We start from the raw sequence: 13,960 nt of genomic DNA on the forward strand, positions 1-13,960 counted from the left end.
GCTGTGAGTATCTGTGTTCCTGCAGTAATGATGCGTTCAGGGACTGTCAGCAGTTTATTTCCACTGTGTCCTTCAGTGAAACCTGCAGAGTAAACAGACTTGATGTCCAAAGTGTCTGCAGGTCTGTGAGCTTCACTCCAACACGTTAACATGAAGCTGAAAGGAAGCTGGCTACGCTACACAGCCACTCCACTTGTGGTCTTAACAGGACTGAAGTCCTGCTGGTCTTTCTATTACTGACTGACAGCTGATGGAGGGAGTCTCTGGAAACACTCATTTATCACTTCTGCTGTCTCTCTGCTACTCTCATCAGATGGTGGCACTGATCTCTGTCAGAGTGATGAGAAAGTTGGAGGTGTTGAGAGGATCAGCTGTGTCCTGATGATCCAGAGAGGTTGAAGCAGCACCATCAGCTGGTGGGTGGAGAGGCTCTGACTGGGCCGTGTTACTGGGAGGTGGAGTGGAGAGGAGAGCTTCATCCAGCAGTGACCGACGGACCAATCACAACAAGTGGAGATGACTGTCAGTGCTGCAGTGTGAATTCCTCTGAGATCAGCTCCACTGTCACACACAATGTCCAGTCCAGCATCATCCCTGTGTTCCTCTGGATGTGACAGAGTATCATCAGTGTATCTGGACTGCTCTGCTGCTGCTCTGTCCTTCTACACAGTCTCTGCAGACACACTGACACTCCTCCACTCCTTCTGCTCCACACTCAGACACCTCCACCTGGACCTCCACCTGGATCTTTATTCTTTTATTCACTCACATATTCTGAACACAAAGAGCTTCAACAACTGTTTGTCAACAAACTTGTAGATCAACATATTTCATTGGATATTTGTTTTTGCTGTCAGTTGCAGCTCCACCATGTGGAATGATGGTGAATTGCAGTTTATTTCCACATTATATTTTAGATGTTCATTTGAAAAAGCAGTTCTGGTTCTGACCACCAACACCAGATTATCTCAGAACTGAACAGAAAATAGTTTGAGAAGAAAAAAAGAAGTTTGTATTTAATCAGAACTTCACTGAAGTCTCCAAACTGAAACACGGTTCTGACTCCAAACCCAAGTATGTTTGTTATCAGAGCAGGTTCTGTATCTGACAGCTTTAAAGTCTTCTTTGTCGAGTGGATCCGACCAGATTGTTGTGGCAGGAAGTGACCTAAAGAATCCAAAGAGTCTGGTCATCATTGTGAATCTGTCGCCTTAAACAAACTTTAACTTTCACATGGTCATTTGATCCGTTGTTTAAAAAAGACATATTGATCAGAGTTGCTTTTATTTGCTGTAATATCTGTAGATTTAGTTGTAAAGTCAGTTCAGTCTTAAACTTTGCTCACACACTGAACATCAGAACATTTTCACTTCCTTTAGACGTGAAGTAAGAAACATGTACTAACTGTTACCTTGAGTGTCATTATCAGTGATTAAGAAATATATGATGAATGTTTTATATTTAATCCCACTATTCAAATCTCATGTGATGTAAATCGCCTCCATCTATATTATTATAAATGTTCTGCTTGTTTAAACAACATCTGTTTGTTGAATCACTTCTCTGGATTCAGGTTTTATTTCTGACTCGTGAAGATTAAAGTTTTGCTCATTTTCATCAGCTTCTGTGTTCTTTTCTATAACAGTATTTATTTGTAGGTAACAGAAACAATTACAAACAAAACAAACTGAAGAAAGTCTTTGTCCTTAAATGAATCAATAAAATCTCCAAAGTATCAGAAATCATTTCTCAGTCCAGACGGTGAGGCGTCACTCTGCTCGGTGTTCTCTGTCCGCTGATCTGGAACTGGTTCAGAGAGACGATGTCGGTGTCTCATTTCATTTAGTTTGTTTGATGGTTTGTTTTTTATCTCATATGTATTGTGTTTTTTTATTTATCTAAAGAAAAACAGATTCTGTAAAAGATAAATCAGTAAAAATGAGCTGGATTTGATGTTCCCTCTACGGGTCGACTGATGTGTTTTCTGTTTGTTATTAGTAATCAAGTAGATAACTGATATTAATTTACAGAAAATTAAAAACCTCAGTGTGAAAGTGGAGAATAACCAGTGATGGAATGTAACTACAATTTACACCAGTACTGTACCTGAGCTCAGTTCTGAGGTTCTTTCCTTCAGTCAGTCCATTTTTCTGCTACTTCCTCTCTACTTCCTCTGTACTTCCTCTCTACTCTACCTCACCAGTGACTCAACAGATTGAGATCATTCAGTGTTGAAAGGCTGTTAATTGTGATGTGTAACCAATCAGAGTGCTGTGGGGGGACGTGGAGTGAGACCAGACTGGTGACGACAGACAGAACGCTGCATCAGAGGTAAAGTATCTGTTTTAATTTCATTTATTTTATTGGCAGTTGGACACAAAACACTCAGGAAGCATTGATCAGAGAAATGCTGAATATCTGCCCTGATAATGGCTCTACACACAGTTCAGCTGCTGTCGTTCTGTCTGTCAGCCTTCATCTACAACACATTGATGTGTTCTGGAGCTCGGCAGCGTTGAAACCAGAACCTTTGAGTGTGAATACTGTCGTCCAACCCAAACCATGATCTGTGGGTTATTTCCTCCAGCTCTGATTTGTAGTATAGCAGGTGTAACAGAGTTAGAAATAACCTGTTGTGAATTTCTACAAAATAGACATGCTTGTCTTCTAAACATGTACACTTTAGTTTTGGAGCCACCTGGTGGTTAATAGTGCAGATTCCTCTTTACGCGCCTCAGCAGAGGAAAATCCTCCGAGCTGGAGGTGGAGACATGTGCACAACTAATGTTTCTGTGTTTAATGTTTTAACGCTCTGTGAGACTGTGAGCAGCATGTATTTTTACTGTCAGGATTACTAGCATGTATACTGAAAGTTACAGACGTTTCTGTGCAGAAATAGTAACTTTATCAGCCAGTAATTAACGTGTGCTGCCAATGCTAATTATCTAATCATCTATCAATATTTCCTTGTTATTACTTGGGATAGTAATTGATCTACTTTTCATGACACAGATGTGAATGATTGCAGTTGCATAACGTTGTGCAGAACAACTGTGTGTTCCTGTGTGGCCGTGCTGTCCAAAGGGGACAGACATCATCTCACACTACCAGCTGTCTCAGGTGTGATGGAGGACTGGAGCTCGTCAGCTCAAGTCACTCTGAGAACAGCTGATGGTGTTTTTAATCACATGATTTGGTCACCATTGGAAACATCAGCTGTTGATATCAATAACAAACTCAATAATCAATCAGACACAAGTTTCTTTGTTTTTGGCTTTTTCTTTTTTATTCACAAAGAAAAACAAAATCAACTTTTTTGCTCTTTTATACATTTTTTGTCAGGATGCAGCTCTTCTTATATTTACAATGATCAGATAGTGAAATGGTTCAATTCAAAACGCAACTGCGTCATAATTCTGAGAACATTGTTTTCTGATAATATAATAGTCATGCAGTTATTAGAATAAATGAGACTACATTAGATAACATCAATCAATGTGGTAAAACTGGTGAGTTGTTGTGGTGAAAAATCAAAGTGACACATCAGAGAAAAACATTTGTAGTAAAACAGATAAAAACACATGGATCAGAATGTGACAAATCAACAATGTATACATCACACATCAGCAATAAATCCACATGTATTCTATGATATATCAGCGGTTCCAGACACGTGTGCTGTGGTTGTCTCTAGGTTGTATTTTGCATGGACCGTGCCTTGGAGTCTGCCCCAGCATGTCACAGGTTCAGGATACTGAAGGCAGAGTGTTTAGCGCTGCTGGGACGCTGCCCAGAGGCTCAGTCTGTAGCCAGGTGAGAGGACATGTTGGAAACATACTTTGAGCAACACATTTGTTTGACATGAGTGGAATTTGTAACAAAGACTGCAGGGTGAAAGCAGATTAAAACATGTCCATTTATTCCATGAAATGATGTGAATCTTTGTGTAGAAAATCAAGTGTTTGTTCTCCTCAGTGTGATTGACAGGAGAGATGATCAGAGGAGCAGAGTTTTTACCACCATCATTAGTACATGGACAGAATAGAGTTTGTGAGTGAAGCAGCAGCCAGTAAAGGAGCAGATAAGAGCTGCAGCATCAACGTCATAAAAGGAGAGCAGACCCTCCTCATAATCCACAAACACCCCCACCTTCTCAGGCTGACGCTTCAGAGAGAGACTGACTGGAGGGCTAGCGTTAGCTTTGGACTCATTTTTATTCCTCAACCATATCGTCCAGTAACCATTCTGAGGATTCACTTTGATTAGTCCCTTCCTGTTGATCCACTCTCTGGCCACTCCTAAAGTCCACTTACTCTTCCCTTTAACTTGAGCCTCATAATAAAACTCTGCTTTGCTAAGACACAAGTATCAAATCTCTCTGGTTGTCTGGGAGATTCTTCTCCACATCACTATCACATCCACCGTAGAACCACGCACACACACAACCCGTTACATTTAAACAACGTCCATTTGTTCAATCACTTCTCTGGATTCAGCTTCAGTTTTGCTCATTTTCACCAGCTTCTGGATTCTTTTCTACAACAGTATTTATTTGTAGCTAACAGAAACGATTACAAAAAAACATCTTTCCGCAGATTTTCAGTCACACCGCTCTTAAGGTTCTCTTATCGTCAGTGGCAAGGCGCGTCGTTAGACAGAAAAATGATGTTTGTTTCAAAACCAAATAACAGCAAAATGTACATTTTAACAAGTTTAATTATACATTTATCAATATTCATATCATCGCACATAGTAAACCCTAATTATTGCATATTTACACAAGATTTTAATAGAAAAAACTCAGAACAAGAAAATTAACAATTAAAAATAACTTTTTTTATTATGAAACATTTTATTTTAACACTTACTAATATAAAATAATGATGTAAAAATCTGTAAAGGAGCTGATGTAAAACCAACAAAGAGCCGTTGTGATCACTGGTCACAGTCTGCAGATTACCTCCGCTCTCCTCACAGTTACCACACACGGGCTTGTGGCATTTCAAGTGTCCCACGTTTGGTTCCGTTGGCAGCTCTTTGGGACCGGCACTGCCTCCGGTTCTGTGTCTGCTGCTGCTGCGGTGGTTGCTTCCGCTGCTGCCCACCTTGTGCCGACTGTCGCGGCCTCTTTCCCCTCCATGTATTCTGCCCTCAGCTCCCTCAGCTCCTCAATTTCACCATCAATTTTCATACACTCACACAGAAAGTGCATGTATGTATTCCACAAATGAACCCTGACAAGGCTCACCTGTGAAGTGAAAACCATTTCAGGTGACGACCTCATGAAGCTCATGGAGAGAAGGCCAAGAGTGAGCAAAGCAGTAATCAAAGCAAAGGGTGGCTACTTTGAACAATGTCAAATATCAAACATATTGAGAGTTATTTCACACTTTTGACTTTACTACATAATTCCATATGTGTTCATTCATAGTTTTGATGCCTTCAGTGAGAATCTACAATGAGAATAAAGAAAAAGCATTAAATGAGAAGGTGTGTCCAAACTTGTGACTGGTAGTGTATGAAAACATCCAGTTCCATTCCAAGTGAACCTTCTATCAGTTCATTAGCTGCTATAAACAGTCTGCTTATATGTTGGAAGTTCCACTCATTTATTTTCAGCTCATCTTATCTACAATCATACATCTATTGTGTTCATGTGTTCATGTACATGTTTTTACAAGATTGCGTCATTTCTCCGGGTTTTCCTGCTGATGACGTCACTGCTGTTCCCGACCCACGCTGTGATACACCGATCAAGTTCATGTGCATGTTCAGAACTGTACACAGACTCAACAGCATGCAAACATCCAGCTCCAGGTGTTTAGCTCATACCTGATTGATTGCTATGTAGAAAAACTTTGAGGACATTTTACGCCCATCTCGTCGTGGCGTCCATTGGAATGGACATGAAGAAATACTATTAAAAACACCAGTTACCAAAAATGTGTTTTTTCCACTTTGTCTTTATGTTGGAGAGTCAGAATCAGTTTTTTATTGTTTTTATTTTGTCCAGCCAAAAAAATGTGTGTCTGAAGGGGTTCAGAGTAAAAAGGTGAAAGAAGATAAATTGTTGGTGAATCTACAAGAAACTCCAGATGAAAATGAGCTGTGAGCGACTCTGAGTCTGTATATGCAACAACCAATAAATAGAAACTCATAAACTGACTCAGGGTCAGAACTTGGAAAGTGTTGGTTGTGTCTTTGTAAACTTTGCACGGCCGCACAGTCTTTTCTCTTTCTATTAGAATATTCTTTGAATGTTGTAAATAATCATCAGCCTCAGCAGCTTGTTATTAGCATCTTGTATTAATAAAGAATCCTTGGTGTCTCCTAATTGTTGTTTAAAGGTGTCGGAGCAGCAGATCCTGGATCAGCTGCTAACTGCTCCGGGCTGCTGCTCTTTATATGAAACATAAAGCGTCTCATCAGCTCGACTCGTTCGTCTCTCCGAGCAGCACAAACGGCTCTTTTGTCCGTCTGAAGCTTCTCCTCGCCGTCGAGGCTAAAGGTGCCGCCTGATGTCTGACAGCGAGCCGAGACGCTTTCTTTCAACACGTTTCAGTCTCTTTCACTGGACGCAGACGATCTGAGGAGGCAGAGCGTTTGGCCGCTGACAGGAAGTCTCTGAGGTTGGAAACATGCAGTGGCGGTTCTAGACAAATGTTACTGGGGGGGCCAGTGTTTAATCAGAGGGGCACGTTAACAAACGGAAACAAATGATGTTTAAACATGAAATACTTTAATGTTGCATCACATTAAAATCATACAAAAGTTTATCTTGTACACAAAGAGTGCATGGATTGAAACAATGAGGTCGGGCCATCAAAAATGAGAAATGAAATCCAGCAGGACGATGCTGCAAAAGGTGGGCATGGAGCCCTGACCCCCTCATACCAGTCTGGCCTAAAGCTCCGTCTCCTGTCCCCCATCAGAGTGGTTGAATATGTTCAGCTTGGGCTGCACTGCTACATCCTTCTTGGACTTGCTGATATCTGTGGAAAGATGCACAGTAAAGATAGGGCACAACTAGAAACAACATTTATTTACTGTTGTATGCATGGATTTTAAAATGGAGGCCAAATATTTGTTCATGTTTTGAACATAAGAATCACATATTAATGAGGCAAAAACTCATTTCTGGCAGAAAGCATCATTTTATGGACACACTGTACTATGAATTGTAATGACACTGCTTTGCAAATGTCCTGAACAAGAAGAGCTGTTGTACATGACAAACCTGATGGTGCAGTACTTGATCCACATGAATCCACTTGCTGTTCCTCTGGTTGTTCCTCTCTCTGTCCCTGTATGTTTTCTTCCTCCTCACCCTCTGGAGTGTCCCTCTCTGTGTCAGTGCCCTCACTTTCATCACCTGCCTTCTCTCCAACCTCCACCAGCTCCTCAGCTCTCTCAATACCTTGATATGTTTCTCTGGCACAGCGGTGGCCAGGGACATTTTTACAGGGTCACTGACCCCTGTAGGCCCCCGTGTAGAGCCGCCACTGGCTGTCACACATGGACGTCTTCTTTCTTTACCTTTTCCTTCACTAGTGCTGCACTTTGTAGCTTTACTCACCAAACACTCTCATTTATGACTTATTCTAATTAGAAAATCACACCTTTAAGCATCAGCAGCTTCAATTCTGCTAAATTCAATATATTTAGTCGACGGTCTGTGATTTGTTTTGCTTTTTACAAACTTTAATCCTCCATCTGCTCAGTGATGCATTAAAACTTACACACTCATTCTTAGAAATGATGATAATAAATAAAGCTGCAACATTCACTATCTGTTGAGCAGGAGGTTAAAGAAGAAGAGTTGAGTGATGTTCAGCTTCATCACTGATGAATGTGACAAACGTTGTACTGCAGCGCCCTCTGCAGGTGGAAGCAGTCACCGCCTCAGATATCTGATTTCCACCTTTATTATATTTCTACATCTGTCTTCTGTTTCAGCCAGTGTTGCAGAAAGTACTCTGAGATGTGTGTATTGTAGTTTAGCAGATGTAATATGATTTGGATGGGTGTATTTTCTTTGTTAGTGGATGTAAATGGGGGTGTGTGTATACAGGTTACAGATGATGTGGTGTAAATATAGGAATAAAACTGGTGTATTAAACATGTTGGTAGGCAGTGGATCCCGGTGGATGGAATCTTCCAGGGTCATCAGCTGTGACTCCCTATAAACAGGCTCCATTTTAACAACCTGGTGTGGTTGTACTGATGACTCTGTGCTGTTTGCTGAGATGGACGAATAAAGAACCACCTCAAACCTCCTGTTGGATCATTCTGTGCTGAACCATCCAGCTGTAACTGTGGTTCATTCTCACAGTGACTGTTGCTGTGAACACACTTTAAATACACAGCAGGCTGCACAACTAAATACACAACACATGTTTTACTCTCCACCACATCTGCTGAAGAGCTGAATCTTATTTTGCAGACTCACAATCAGATGATGAGTCATAAAATATGATCTTTTTCCAGCATCATGGATTAAAATGTCAAACAGTGGAGTGGTTTAACTTGACAGCAGCTCGACTCAGCGTTTACTGAAGTTAAGACCTGATAATACAGATCTGAGTACAGTGGTAATATTACTCTGTTACTCTGGCAGCTGCAGTTTGCTGCTCGCTGTCAGGCTGCTGTTGACACACTGAGACTTGATAGACTAACTCAAGTTGTTGTGGTGTTACAGAGACGACTGCAGCAGCAACATGTCTGTGAAGAAGCTGTTCCAGGACAAAGCTCACGTTGAAGAGCTGAACGTTACCAAATACTTGTTCAGCTGATCTACAACCAGAAACATTGTTGAAGGGAGGTAAACTCAGCTGACCAGGGGAAGATTGTCTGACAGCAATCTGAACTTAGTTTGCTGTGTTTGGTTTATCTGTGTTAGTTTGAGCTGTTCAAGCAGAGGGAGGTCATCATGGAGACACCTGAACAGAAAAAAGTACACATGTGATTTACAGGAAATAACAAGAGGAGGAGCAACACTGACCAGGTGGTTCAGGTGCAGCAGGTGAGAACAGGACAGAGACAATAAAACTATAAAACTGAATGTGTTCAGTCAGAGTTCATTCTGAGTCGACAGCAGCAGGACGAGGAAAAGAAGTCAGAGACAGGGTGAGTTTTATTTCTACATAAATATTGTTCTATGGTCAGAATCTCTGATCTGGATCAGAACTTTTGACTGTATATGGTGTATATGTGATCCTCTCTCCTCAGTCTGGGTTGAGACTCTTGAACAGACGTGTTTGATTCTCATGTTGTGAGTTCACTGTCAGTGTTACTGGTTACCTCTCAGACTGACTGAAGTCCAGAAGACCACAGTGGTTTTGTTTTACTGGATTTAATTTGATATTCAATATTTTGTCCACCACTTCAGGTTCAGCTGACAAAATGATTTAATAGTTAATCAGTAAATCGTTATCAGCAGGTTCAGCCTCAATTAAACATCTAAAGCTCAAAGGTCTGTTTTATAGACTTGGATCAAACTGCACAGGCATTCAAGATATTGTGTTGTTCCAGTGTAGATACAATAAATGTTGGTCAAAAGTATCATGTTGCTGTTAAATATTAACAGAATGTGTTAATATTTCACACTAAGGACTGTGAGCCTCTAACATCTGAGGTCCAATCATATTGCAAAGTTTTTTTTCTTGCTGATTTCAAGCAAAAGATTAAAAAATAATCAATCATTGAATTTGATAAACACCAATTTAAATGAGACATCACAGCATGTATGTATTTTAGAAGCGTATGAAAACATGTGATTTATTGCAGGACTATTCAGTGAGGTTACATTCTATTGAGCAAAGAATAACAGAGAGAAGCTCATAAAGTGATCACACCACAAACCTGAGCAGGTGATCCAGGTACATGAAACATGGAGGAAGCAACCAACAAGTTAGAGGGAAAGTGTGCAGGCAGTTAGTTGAGTCTCTGTTTTGAGTGGACAGAGCAGGACATCATACTGAGGGACGTCCCTTTAATTACACAGAAACATGGCCCATCTTTGTAAATGTCACTTTTGTTGAGCATCACATTGGGTGATGAGTCTGCAGCTTCACCAGCTCCATTTTACACCTTCCTCCTCCTCTTCATCTTGTTTCACCTGTTTGTCTTCCTCGTCTTCATGTTGTTCTCCTTCCATGTGCTACATATTTACCTCAGTGCTTTCTGAAGTGCAGAAGATGAGTGATTGTGTGGAGGAAGAGGAGGACGGAGCAGAGTCTGCAGTCTCCAGCTGTCTGTCTCTGAAGAGTGACTGGTCCAAAGGTTTTCCTCCAGACTTCAGTAAAGAACCTGGACCCTCGGACACACAGTAAGAATACTGCCATGAGTTTAATCACAGAAGTGTCAGCATCAGAAATGCAGTGTTCCCCCTACCATTGCCGCCAGGAAAGGAGACCTGCCGCCAGGCCAAAAAACATCAATATGTCAAAAATAAGCCACCTATCAATTCATTTATAAATCAATAATCATTTACATTAGGAGCGCCTCTGTGCAGCACAACGCGAGTCAACCTGCTTCGTTGCCTAGTAACGATGCGAGTACCGCTGCTGAGAGCGCGGGCATATTCTGGGATGTTTAAGGTTCGTTAGCTAACCAACTATGGCGCTTAACTTAATATAAAGAAATTCTTCTGCCAGACTCCGGAGCCAAGGAAAATAGATGAAGGGAGAGTAACAGAGGCAACTCCAGAAAAAATGACAGGTGCAGGTGAGACGGAAGAAAGGGGGGCAGATTGCAGTGGAGAGGGGGGCTGCTCGAGGACCGTTACTGCCCCTGACACCGGTCCGACTGCCGACCCCCGTCCTGCGGGTGACCGCGGGCCCAGACCGGCTGGTAACGTTGACCCAGCAAAAAAAAACAAAAAAAACAAAAAATAAAACAATACAGCTAAACACAGAACATCTGGCTGGGATCCCGAATGGCTTAATAACCATAACTACAGCCCTTGGTTGTACCACACTCCCCATGATAAGTTTACAATTTGTTGCTTAGCTTGTATTTTGTTCTGATTGAGGAGCTTCTCTCTCTCTTTTTTTTTTTTTTGGGTAAGCAATAATGATGAAAATAACACAGACAATAGGCTAGTTTTCCCAGGCATTGTCAAATGTATGTGACTCTGTTATAATAAAATGAATAAAAAACGTATGTGTTTGTTAAAAAAAATATTTATGACTGATAGAATCTCAATTATGTGTAGTTTTGTCGCTTATGCCGTCAGCATAAGCAGCCCGTTAAAAGAGGACCATCCCAGAGGGTTTTCAGGCCCATGCAACTTTGATTAAAGGTTAGATTAATAATGATTTCATTTAAGTGATATCATTCAACAATACACCATCCCACGCGTCTCGGCTGTTCAGGGTTTTTTTGGTGGGTACCACCGGGCCTGAAAAAAATTCCAGGGGAAACACTGGAAATGTGTGTATTTAGAACTGAGTATTGATAATTTAACACTGACTCACATGAAATAAATACAAACTTGTTTGTGTTTGCAGAGTTCAGTCCAACAGACAGAGAGCAGAGTCTCCAGTGTCCAGCTGTCTGTCTCTGAAGAGTGACCGGTCCAAAGGTCGTCCTCCAGTCTTCAGTACTGAACCAGAACCCTCAGACACACAGTAAGAGAACTGATACTAACTTCAGTTTATACAATTAAATCATTACCATTATATGACTGTAGCTGCAAAATATGGGAGTTAATATTTTTTCTGGAAATTACATTTTAAAGCTTTGTGATTTGTATCATACGTAGTGACGAGACAATTATGTGTCAACATCAGATATTCTTTTTGAACACACTGCAGTGTTGCATCATGGGATATAGCCTAAATATTGTTGACTAGTGAGATACTTCAAGTTCATTCATTGTTTGTCTGTTAGAGAAATTTAGTCTTCAAAGTGTTTAGTTTGCTCAGTTAAACCTTCAGGAGTTTGATGGCTTATTCAACGTGTTTTGCTGCGATGGAAGAATTACTGATGAATGAAAACCAACAAAAGTCATCTCAGTGTTTTTACTGCAGATGGATCAAATGATCTGTTCAAAACACAAGAATTACAACTTTCACTGAATGTCAGGATGAGGAGCACAAAGTATTTTACAGATAGATAAATGACACAAATGAGGGATTTATGTTCTGCTTTAATGACAAGTGAGGATTTCTTCTTTATCTTTGCAAAGTAAAAGGCTCCATTGATGAGGGCTGGAAGTATCTCATGGAAACTGTCCCAGAATCTTCACTCTGAGATTGTTTTTATCTTCATCAAACCTTTTTTATCAAACACAGTTGTTGAAGAAAGAGGAGGGTATATTGTACTAAGCAGGGCTCTACGCTGACATGTTTCCCAATGAGCACATGTGCTCCTAAAGTAAAATATCTGGGAGCACAAAAAATATTTATTTATCAATTTATTGAACACGTCACACTTAAATAGGCAGCACAAAGAAAATGATTTACAGTATTTGATTTTTATTTTTTTTTCATTTCAGGCAGCACAAAACAATTTCTTAAATTTACAGTGATTACATTTTTTTCACTTCATTTTGTATCCAGTACTAAACACAAAGGATGTCAGTTGTCCAAGTGCATATTAATATTCATATAAAATAGAGGAAGAACTAAAATACAATAAAAAGAGGTGTGTCTTATTTCTCCAGTTTACTAATACAATCTGATGCTGGTTTGGAGTCACTGGGTCACATGATATTTATAACGGCCGATAAATTAATATTTGAAAAATAAAATAAAAACGGATGAAACACCCTCCAACCATGTTATGAGTGTTGGCGTCCAGCAGAGGGCGCTCTACAGCAGGTGGAGTCTATGCCACCTGATTGACGGACAGGACGGCCAGTCTGTGATCTTCTTGTTGGGTCACGTGTCACAGGTCACCATGCATGCGTAAACGCGCTAGCTACCATCGCTACTCTGAAGAAGGGGAATGTTGAGAGGCACTTTGAACTGTTTATAAAAAGTACAACACTGACTTCCCTCTGAAAAGCAAGCTGAGAAGGAGAAAAGTGAGGGAACTAAAATCACAGTTAATTGGACAGCAGTCGTTTTTCACACAGTGGAATTCACAAGCAAAGGCCGCCATCGAAGCATCGTTATGGGCGAGTCACTCTATCATGCGAGAGGATGCTGGCATGAATATCGCCACTTCTCAATCTGTGGAAAAACTGTTCTTTCTGTTGGAAAAGAAAACCAAATTGTGCCGACAAGCTCTGGGGCTGTGCTACCGACTTTGAAGGCTGCACACCTGAACAACTGACTCAGTGGACTCATCGGCTGTGGGTCAGTGGGTAGAGGGTCGTCTAGTGATCGGAAGGTCACTGGTTCGAATCCCGGCTCCTCCTAGTTGCATGTTGAAGTGTCCTTTACACAGCAAGCCACTGCATTGCAGACTGCGAGTGTTTCTCACTGCAGTTAGACGAGTGTACAGACACCAGAGATACAGCCCAGATGTGTGCTCTTATTCGGATGCTGTTTACAGATGTGACTGAAAAAAGGAGATACTAACATTACTGCCCATGAAAGAACGCACGCGGGGAGAGATCATTTTTCAGTCTTTCAAAACCTTCAGTGAGAAAACCAGCAGCTCCCGGTGTGTAAACTGTGTGCAGTATTGATGGCTGTTTGTCACCTATGTGCATTACTGCTGTCAGTTTTTATGTGCAGTATCAAGGCTTACATTACTCTATATATCAGTTATGCATTGTGTTATATACAGTATACTCAGTGTATGTATAAATGAATAGATGTTTAGTATTTGTTATGTAGGTAGATCATTTTGACCTGCTCATTTTGAAAGTAGCTCTCAAGCTAAAACAGTGTGTGTCCCCTGCTCTACAACGTCCCTGTTGGCAACACTCGTGTTCAGAACGCCACAAACTCTATCATATATTTTGATGTTCCTCTGTTCTGTTGTGACAATAAAACAACCAAGTTTA

General features: G+C 40.8%; 1 protein-coding gene across 1 annotated transcript in view; it reads left to right on the top strand.

Annotated features, from left to right (window-relative positions):
• The first annotated feature begins 8,978 nt into the window (after nt 1-8,978).
• The window catches only part of LOC115569889 (NACHT, LRR and PYD domains-containing protein 14-like), a 75,362-nt gene continuing 70,380 nt past the window's right edge, over nt 8,979-13,960 (top strand). Inside the window, exons 1-2 of the mRNA XM_030398096.1 lie at nt 8,979-9,126; nt 10,177-10,327. Coding sequence (XP_030253956.1) covers nt 10,197-10,327 — 131 coding nt within the window. The 5' untranslated portion in view covers nt 8,979-9,126; nt 10,177-10,196. The remainder of the gene's footprint in view (nt 9,127-10,176; nt 10,328-13,960) is intronic.

Source organism: Sparus aurata, chromosome 19, assembly GCF_900880675.1.
Source record: "Sparus aurata chromosome 19, fSpaAur1.1, whole genome shotgun sequence".
NCBI classification, from domain to species: domain Eukaryota; kingdom Metazoa; phylum Chordata; class Actinopteri; order Spariformes; family Sparidae; genus Sparus; species Sparus aurata.